This window comes from Myotis davidii, unplaced genomic scaffold (assembly GCF_000327345.1).
Source record: "Myotis davidii unplaced genomic scaffold, ASM32734v1 scaffold453, whole genome shotgun sequence".
Taxonomy (NCBI): Eukaryota; Metazoa; Chordata; class Mammalia; order Chiroptera; family Vespertilionidae; genus Myotis; species Myotis davidii.
This window is the reverse complement of record NW_006285234.1, coordinates 2,782,216-2,792,041: the sequence shown is the minus strand read 5'-3', so window position 1 is coordinate 2,792,041 and position 9,826 is coordinate 2,782,216. Positions and strand designations below refer to the sequence as shown.

The 9,826-nt window shown below is 44.7% G+C and overlaps 1 protein-coding gene across 1 annotated transcript in view; it reads right to left on the bottom strand.

Annotated features, from left to right (window-relative positions):
- Window positions 1-800: 800 nt before the first annotated feature.
- CHST4 (carbohydrate (N-acetylglucosamine 6-O) sulfotransferase 4) overlaps window positions 801-9,826 on the bottom strand; it is an 11,352-nt gene continuing 2,326 nt past the window's right edge. The window contains exon 2 of the mRNA XM_006755833.2: window positions 801-2,611. Within this exon, the coding sequence (XP_006755896.1) occupies window positions 1,445-2,593 (1,149 nt within the window). The 5' untranslated portion in view covers window positions 2,594-2,611 and the 3' untranslated portion in view covers window positions 801-1,444. The remainder of the gene's footprint in view (window positions 2,612-9,826) is intronic.

Genomic DNA, 9,826 nt, shown 5'->3' with positions numbered 1-9,826 from the left:
GTGATGCATAAGGTATCATTACAATTTATGCCTCAGACAAGAAAGAAAGGGCTTGGTTGCTGGTTTTCTACTTTCTACAAATTCTTAAGAGGGCAATGTATCAGTTAGTATTGATCAGTTTAGACTTTATCATCTGACATTGGACATCTTGGTAACTTTTCTATGTGTGGGTGATCCTATATAATAAAAGGCTAATATGCAAATCGACTGAATGGTGGAATGACCGGTTGCTATGATGCACCCTGACCACCAGGGGGAAGACGCTGAATGCAAGAGCTTCCCCCGGGTGGTCAGTGCGCTCCCATAGGGGGAGCGGTGCTCAGCCAGAAGCCGGGCTCACAGCCGGGGAGCCCAGCAGCAGTGGCAGGAGCCTCTCCCACCTCCGTGGCAGTGCTAAGGACCCCTTGGGGAATGTCCGACAGCCAGCTTAGGCCTCCTCCTGCTAAGCTGGAGATGATTATGCTCTTAGTTTGGGATCCTCTAAGGAGCATTTATTCTTAAGAAAATTAGAAAACAGCCGAAACCGGTTTGGCTCAGTGGATAGAGCGTTGGCCTGCAGACTGAAAGGTTCCAGGTTCGATTCCGGTCAAGGGCATGTACCTGGGTTGCGGGCACATCCCCAGTCTGAGATGTGTAGGAGGCAGCTGATCGATGTTTCTCTCTCATCGATGTTTCTAACTCTCTATCTCTCTCCCTTCCTCTCTGTAAAAAATCAATAAAATATATTTTTTTTAAAAGAAAATTAGAAAACATAAAGAGGACATCCCAAACAGAATCTTATTTTGGAATTTTAATGTTAACAGATGGTAGCTTCCCAGGTCAAAATCTATTAGGAAAACACTGAGGAGAAATGACATGGAAATCAGGCCCAGCCACCTCATAAACTTAAGAGCTTGCTCTATTGTGCAGAGATTTTGTTTTATATTTGTGATAACAGATAATGGATAACTGATGTCCAACCTCATGGGTAAGTGTCCAATCCTGTTCCTCACCCCCTCTTTGAATCTACTGGGAACTCTGAGAGCTCAGAGTTCACATCCCTGTGGAATGGACTGATGGGCTCTTTACTGGAAGACCCATTTCCTTTCTCCCTCCTTTCCCATTGGGCAGGATATGGACAGAGAAGTTAATGGATTTACTTCGCTGATATTGTGTGGTACCAAATAGGACCCCAGCCACAAAGTCTCTGAGGTATACACAGATAGGGAGGCTAAGGAGAGATGGCAGTATTCCTTCTCCAGTGGTGGAATGTGCCACACACACATACACACAGTTACTGAGTCTCTTTTCTAGACCTGAATAGAGCTATGAAGCTTTCTTGGCTTGAGCATGTGTGGGCACAGCTTGTGCTCAGGTGTACATACCAGCAGAGAATAAGCAATGTTCAGACAAGCAGCCTTCAGTTAACGTGGCTGAGGCTCGTGCCAATGGGGACAGAGGCTCCTCAAGGGGTCCAAGTAGACAGAAGACCCAGCGATAGGTTTCTCTGCTCTTGCTCAGATCTGACGAGGCGGTAGCCCAGCAAGTTCATGGTATCACCACAGACTTTCTGAAGTCGAGAAACCTTTTCATAAGGCAAGGACTGGCGCCAGGCCTGGGAGATACTGCGGGCATCCCTGGAATCTGTTTTGAAGGAGTGGCTACCCGTGCCCTTGCCTCGCGTGATGTTGTGCACCCAGGCCTGGAGGTGTGGCAAGAATTTCAACCCTGCATATTCATACATTCGGGCAGTCTGGGCCAGGGGGTCCTGGACCATGTCCTCATAGCGCATGAGCAGGTAGCGCTGCTTGAGGGCTTTGGGCAAGGTCTGAGCAGCCTTATAGATCTCCAGCTGGCTTTGACAGATAACCTGCATCACATAGTAGGGTTTGTCATCCTCCTTGAGTTTCTGCTGCTCCTGTCCCATCACAATTTGGCTGTCAATCATGAGTTCATTTGTGGTGTGTTCTCTGGAACGGAACACCGCCCGGGGGTCACGAACCAGGTGCACGATGTGCAGATTGAGGGAAGGGTCCCTCAGCAGTGGGTAGAGCACCTGCAGGTTGAAGAAGCGCACCTCCTTGAGCACCACGTGGCTGTAGTTGCGGCAGGCCTTCTCCACCATCTCAAAGGGCTCTTTGCTGCATAGGGTCTTGCAGAGAGCCCTCGGTATGATGGTATCCCGTGGGAAGGCTTTGCAGGCAGGCGGGGAACACAGAGCCCGGCTGGTTTCCCACTGGAACAGGCTGGACTGTATTCGGGGACCAGGTTTCATGTAGGCATCAAAGACGCTCATGTCACACAGAAAGATGGACCGTATCAGATCCCGCACCGCCATTTGCAAGTTCCTGGAGGTGCTTTGTGTGAAGGTCATCCAGACATGCCAGGCAGGCTCCATCAGGTAGAAGACATCCGGGTGCTGTCCAAAAAGCTGCCCCACAAAAGAAGAGCCAGAGCGCCAGGAAGACAGGACCAGTACATGCATGGGCTTGGGCTCCTCCCTCGTAGACAGGGAGTTGAAGTTGTGGTTGTACAAATGGATGTATAGAATGAAGATGGCCATCTGGGAAGCCAGGAACAACAGCAGTGGCCTCATTTTGGAGGGCAGTACCATCGTGTTGAAGTGGAAGACCTTTAAGGAACAAGCAGAGGGGCTGTGATGGGTTGTTGTTTTGGTGTCTGCCTTCTCTTCCCTCCTCAGCCAAAGCCACCTTCTCCCCGGCCCCTACCAGTGAACAATGCAGAGAGCTGGAGCCTTCTTGCAACCGTTTGCACAAATCCTCCTCAGAATCAATTCCTGACTCTTGCAATTTGTGTGTCAATAAGTTCTATTTATTTTAGGCTCTTTACCTTCTCTCTCCTTGTCTTTCTTTCCTTTTGTGCTATCAAAAATGTCTAAACTCTGCCATATTTCATCATTGTAGGGGAACAGCTCCACCCTGGTGCCCTGGTGACATGCACGTTTTCACTCAGGCCACTAGGCGAAGCTTAGCTGCAGTCTGGCCCAAATTGTGGTTGGAAGCCCTAAGATTCCTTCGGAAACTAAGGAAGATAAGCTGGCTTATGAAGAACTACCATGAGGCCACCCTCGTTTCTTGAGATTGCCACATTCTCTTTCTTTATCTCAATGAAGCACAGTACTCTCAGTCCACTGAAGGTTATGGCTGCAAGCTACAAAGCTGCTTGGCTTTAGTTTGGAGTAATCTCCTCAGTGTCACGTGGTCCCCCTGATTTGGCCTCATCCTATGGGACTAGGAACATGGGGAGCTGACCCAGTGCTGACCTCACATTATGTGGAGGTAATAAATTATCTGAAGCTATTTAGGTAGAATTGTCTCTTTACAGCCAACTCTGTAAAGTGTGGTGAGCCAACCTGAGCTGCAGTCATGGTACTGTGGCCTCTTAGGGACGGTGCTGCCACTTGGGGGATGCTGGGCCACTTAACACAACCTACTCAGGGCTGCCCGGTATGGTTGGGCATGTTGTGTGCTGGACAACCCTAGGGGATGCTATCTCATCAAGAATTTAAGATATTTATTATTTAAAAAAATGTTCTGGTAGGTAACAGTAAACTAATTTTGTCTGACAGAATAAGTATATTAGATTGATTTGCTAGTTGTTAGATCCTATATATAAAAGGGTAATATGCAAATTGACCAAACAGTGGAATGACCTGTTACTATGACGCACACTGACCACCAGGGGGCAGATGCTCAATGCAGGAGCTACCCCCTGGTGGTCAGTGCGCTCCCATAGGGTGAGCACCGCTGAGCCAGAAGCCAGGCTCAGCCTCTGTGGTGGCAGGAGCCTCTCCTGTTTCCATGGAAGCACTAAAGATGCCCGACAGACGGCTTAGGCCTGCTCCTGTGGGACATCCCCTGTGGGCTCCCAGAATACGAGAGGGCACAGGCTGGGCTGAGGGATCCCCTCCCACCCCCCACCCCACCCGAGTGCATGAATTTCGTGCACTAGGCCTCTAGTGTTAAATATTTAGAGAAGTGAATTTCAATTTGTGATTCTCTGTAAGACTCACACAATCCTGAGCTACTCCTGTCACAGTGAGGGCTCGCTTTGTGTGAAAAGACCATGGTTCTTAGCGTCATGTTAGAATACTATTCCAAGGGAGATCTTAACCCTCTTCAGGGGTTAAGATGATTCTGGATCATTTTGAGTGACTTACTAACTATTAAGAGATAAGATAGCCTTGGCTGGTGTGACTCAGTTGGTTGGGTGTCATTCCATGCACCAAAAGGTTGCTAGTTTGATTCCCAGTCAGGGTGCATGCCAGGGATGCAGGCTTGATCCCCGGTGCGGGGTGTGCAGGAGGTAACCGATTGACGTTCTGCTCTCACATTGATGTTTCTCTTTCTCCCTCTCCCTTCCTATCTCTCTAAAAATCAATATTTTTAAAAAGAGCTAAAATAGCTTATTTCACAAAGGATAAAATATTAATAGTAGCAAGGTGCTAATTTGCATATCACTATATAACCCAGAAGTTCTTCCTTCAAGCTTTAATAAAGAGAGAAAATATATTTCTAGACAGTAATTGGAGTTGGATTCAGGGTTGCTATTTTCCTGGTGACAGGTCTTATCACAATTTTAAAAGTTTTTACTAGGTAATAGTCACATGGTTCAAATTGTTTTTAAAAATATCATTAAGTATTGGGGGATCACTTCATGAATTATATAAATGTCAAAGCACTATGCTGAACACCTGAAACAAAAATAAAATCATACTGAATGTCAACTGTAATTGAAAATTTTAAAAAACCCCACAATCAAATAAAAAACACACACCAGTATACAAGAAAGTATCATTATCATGGACATTAAACCCACAGATTTAGAATTTAAAAGAAGGCTTCCTAAGATTCTGCAGGCCGAAAGGAACTAAGGGGATACTTGCCAGCCCACAGCTTGCCCGTCACTCGGTCTGCCACATACTGCACGGTAGGCAAGGGGAAATCCTGTGACAAGGAGCTGTGTCTGTGGAGGAGGCCTGGTCATAAATTAGCAAACTTCTAGAGCTACTTGTAAACACAGGTAAAGACATACTTTTTAAAGAGGCCACAGTATTTTCCTGGGGGAAAGAACACCTAAAACATTGATCTGTTTCTGAAGCAGTAATCTCTTCTCTATTTACTAACAGCTAGTATTTACCTATTAGCTGGTGTTTTGTCATCACTGTCAGTGAAAAGTCTACTAACACTGTGCTCCATCTGCCCATTTCTAAACTTGCTCCCAGATAGCAACTGAGTTCATTTATTAAGTCCTTTCAGTTGCCTTTTTTTAATACATAAGAAAATTCAAATGTATATGTGCTCTTCATTTTTCCTTCTTTATAATGCAAAAAGTAGCAAGTTAATCCACCCTTGCTACACCTCACTTTTTTAGCTTAACAGTATGTCTTGGAGAGCTTTCATGGCCATGTGTAAAGTGTTTCCTCTTTCTGTTTTACCACTAGAATAGAATACTATTGTGTGGATATACCACAATTTAACCAGTTTCCTCATTGATGGACTTTTGGGTTATTTGCCATTTCAAAAGCCTCAATAATGACCTTTATATTCACACATCATTACTCATGTATGTAAGCTAATTCCCCAGCAACAGAATTGCTAAGCCAAAGAGTACTGATGTAAGTATCTTTGATATCTATTGCTCCTGAAGCCTTCATACTGGTCACAAACCATGCTGTAGGTCCTGAGTTCAGAGATTCTAGGGAATGGAGTTCAGAGGAAGAATTGGGCAGCCACAGAGGTGATATTGGGAGTTTATAGTAGAGCGTTCTTGGCCAGTTCATGGGCTTCCCATGGAAGTCCCCTGAACCTTCTGGGAAGTGTGCAATGACCCAAGCCACGCCTTGTGTGTCGGTGGCACAGAAACCCTTCTCTATCATTCATTACAACAATGCGTTTCCTCCCTGTGTGCCAGAAGGAGCCAGCAAGGATCATCTCTCCTTGGTGGCCAAAAAGTGCTTTGCTATGTGCGAGGGAAAAATGCCGATGGGTGGTAATCCCTGGCTTGGCTCTTACGGTTAGAACAGCAACAGCGAAGGTGTGCTCCTAGTTCTTTCCAATTGAGCCCAAGTGGAAATGATTAGACACCAGGTCATTATTGATAATGCTCCTACCCCTCAAAGACTCAAGAGGTAACTCTAGCAAGAGATGTTTTCCCAAAGGCCATGTGAGCATGAGGAAAAGTTTGAAACAATGGAGCAAAAGAGAGGAAAGTGAAGAAGAGAAGAACTTGAGCTGTGCACAGTTATAAGGAAACAGATAGAATTTTATAAGCAGGGCCTGTCATCATCTCAGGAAAAAGCTGACCTTTCCATGGGATTAGACAAGTAAACGTTTCAAGTTACCCCTTTCCTCTCCATAATCCCAGCTTTGAGCCAACTCGGTGTCCTGAGCAGGGTCTTCTGACTCTGTCCCCAGTTGACCTCAGAAGTTAGTCGTTCTTGCTTCTCAGGAATTCCCATGGAAACCCTTTGGCTTCTTTCTCTGTTTGTTTGTTTGTTTGTTTTTCCCATGGGCACTCTCCCTGGCCAGAAAGAAAGTATGCTTTTGTCAAGTGAGTTCCATCTTTTATCTCTGGTGGGATCGAGGCACATCCTGGATCTAGGCAACATGGTGGGCTGACCAGAACTGCTAGGGAATGCTTTAAGGTGCATCTTGGGCAAAGCTCATCTCTGCAGAGACTAATAAGTGGTAGAGATGGACATTCTTTTTTTTTAACCCGGGGATATGTTTTTTTCTAGATGTGAGAGAGAGAGGAAGGGGGACAGAGAGAAACATCGATGTGAGAGAGAAACATTGGTCCGTTGCCTCCAGTACGCACCCTGACCAGGATCAACCCACAACCTGGGTATGTGCCCTGACCAGGAGGTGAACCCTCAGCCTTTTGGTGTACTGATGACGCTCCAACCCACTGAGCCACCTGGTCAGGCGAGAAGGACATTCTTGAGACCCTGGGAGAAGCGAGGTGATGTGGTTCCGGAAGAAAAGGGAACCGGCAATCTCTTCTAACCTAGCCACTACCTTTCCCCGATTGTTCTGCACTCATCTCCTCTGTAGTCCTTGACATTAAAAATCATTTTTAGGTAGTCTGTGGCCTGCCTCCATCTCAGAGTCCCTGCTCCACCTTCCCAAGTATTCTTTTCTGCCTGTTCAATTGCATGCTCAAATCCGGCCCTGCCTGTTATCTGAATCCTAAATCTGCTCATCTCTAGCTTGGCTTTGCCAGTAAGTACTAGTAGCCTCTCTCTTCTGTTCCTCAGCTCTCCACATCAGCCACTGCTGCCCCAAACTACCTTTTTAACGTGCAAACCGGTCACTCCCCTCCTTAAAATTCTTCAAAACATTTGGGAGGAAGCAGAGTTTACCACCCCAAATTATGCCTTTTGGAATCTTGATTATTTTAAGTTGGTTATTATTTTTTTAAGAAACAGAGACTCAGAAAGAACTTTTAGCCTTTGCCCTAAATGAATAAAATCATTCAGCCAGAAGACCTGCTTCAGGCCGGGGGCCTCTTACTGACAGATAACTGTAGATTGCTATAAACTAAGTATGATCAAAGTCCTCTCTGTGTCCCATTGTTAAAGATGTCCCAGCAAACACTTCTTTACTAAATGTTTGCTTTTACATCTTTTTTTTTTATAGTGCTGTACGTATTTATTTAAGAAAAAAGACACACCCATGTGTATAATTGGACCTGTGCCGTTCAATTCCATTTTAAGGGTCAACTGTATTTGTCTTTTTCAACTGGCTTATTTGCTTAGCATAATGTTCTCAAGGTTCATACATGTTGTCAGGATTTCATTCCTTTTATTTAGTTTTATTTTTTAAAATATATTTTTTATTGTCGATAATATTACAGATATCTCTCATTCCCGCCCTTTCTCACCTTCCTCTCAGCCCCTACCCACGCTCACCCTCCCACCCCCCAGGTCTTCACTACCCTATTGCCCATGTGCATGGGCTATGCATGTAAGTATGTAAGTTATTTGGTTTATCTCTTCTGGTCCCCCCAACCCCACATAGAGGTATGTCAGTCTGTTCCATACCTCCATGCTTTGGGTCTTATTTTGTTGGTCAGTTCATTCTGCTCATTAGAGTCCACAAATAAGTGAGATCATGTGGTATTTGTCTTTTTCAGACTGGCTTATTTCACTTAGCATAATATTTTCCAGGTCCATCCATGCTGTCCCAAAGGGTAAGACAGCCCTCTTTTTTATAGCTGCATAGCATTCCATTAGTGTAAATGTCCCGCAGCTTTTTTATCCATTCATCTACTGATGGGCACGTGGGCTATTTCCAAATCTTAGCTATTGTAAATAACGCTGCTATGAACATATATTCTTTCTGATTGGTGTTTCTGATTTTTTGAGATATATTCCCAGAAGTGGATCACTGGGTCAAATGGAAGTTCCATTTTTTTATTTTTTGAGGAAACACCATACTGTTTTTCATAGTGGCTGCATCAGTCTGCATTCCCACCAGCAGTGCCCTAGTGCTCCCTTTTCTGCACATCCTGGCCAGCACTTGTTTGTTTTTCCATCTTTATGTGAATTACCTTCCTGCCTTTTGAAGTCCTAACCACCACCCCTCCAGCTCCCTTCTCCTTAGCTCAAGATGGCGTATAAGCTTTAACTGCCCGATCTGTCTGTGGGCCTGGTACTCTTTTGGAACCCCCTATGAACGTGTGGCCATTTTCTCCTGTTAATCTCCCTCATGTTAACTTGATTATTAGTTCAGCCAAAATTTAAAAGTGTAGAAGGAAAAATTGTTTTTCCTCCCCCACACTTTCTAACCCATACAGTATTATGTCAAAATCCCCAAGTCGTGTACCCAGGGTCCTTCGTGATCTGATCTTTGGGTTCCTCCCCTCCTTTTGGTGCCATAGGCCCCAGACTTTACTTTCAGTTCTTCCCAACTTGCCCTGTTGTTTAGAAGCCCCGAGACATTTGCAAGACTACTCCTCCCTCAAAATTGCCCACATAGCTGCTTTCTCCCCCTTCCTCTAAGATTACTTGTTCCCCAAACTTTCCATTAGCATCCACCTCTCACTCTATAGTAAACAGCTGTAGGGGAATGTCTCCCTGCTGGTGGTTGTAACTTAAGGGTAAAGTTTATGTCTCACGTTATTTACAGGTACATAAAACTTACAAGTGATTAGGGCTCAATAAATACTTGTTAAATAAATAAATAGTTGACTGTGGAAAGAAGCAGATAACTGAACAAGATGCATCAGAGACAGAAACTTGTCCTTTTCTAAAATGTACACGAATGTCTCTAGTACCAGTTACTAAAATTTAGGCAAGTCCATTGAGTATAGAGCACAGAACCAATAATGTCTTAATTGCATGAAGCAAGATACTAATATATACATCAGAGGCATAGGTTCAATCCAATATGGCACAGTTAACCTCACTCCAAAAACATAGTTACTACACTGAGCATGTATTAATTAAAACTAGGGGGAAATGAACATTATGTTAAGAAACATTTATTAACAAGAAATAAAAGCCCCCTTGCAGAGCAACAGAGTACTCAGATCACTTCCCTTGCCGTAACCAGCTCTGTTAGTAAAAGAAGAAAAAACCCACAGCCTATCCCATCATCACTGCCCCCCCCGCTAAAAAAATAATTTTTTTTCAATATTTATTTATTTATTTATTTATTTATTTATTACAAAGGGTATTACATATGTGTCCATTTCCCCCCCCCGCCCAAGACAGCCCCCTAGCCTTCCCTATCCCCCAGCGTCTTATGTCCATTGGTTATGCTTATATGCATGCATACACGTCCTTTGGTTGATCTCTTCCCTTTCCCCCGACCCTCCCCTG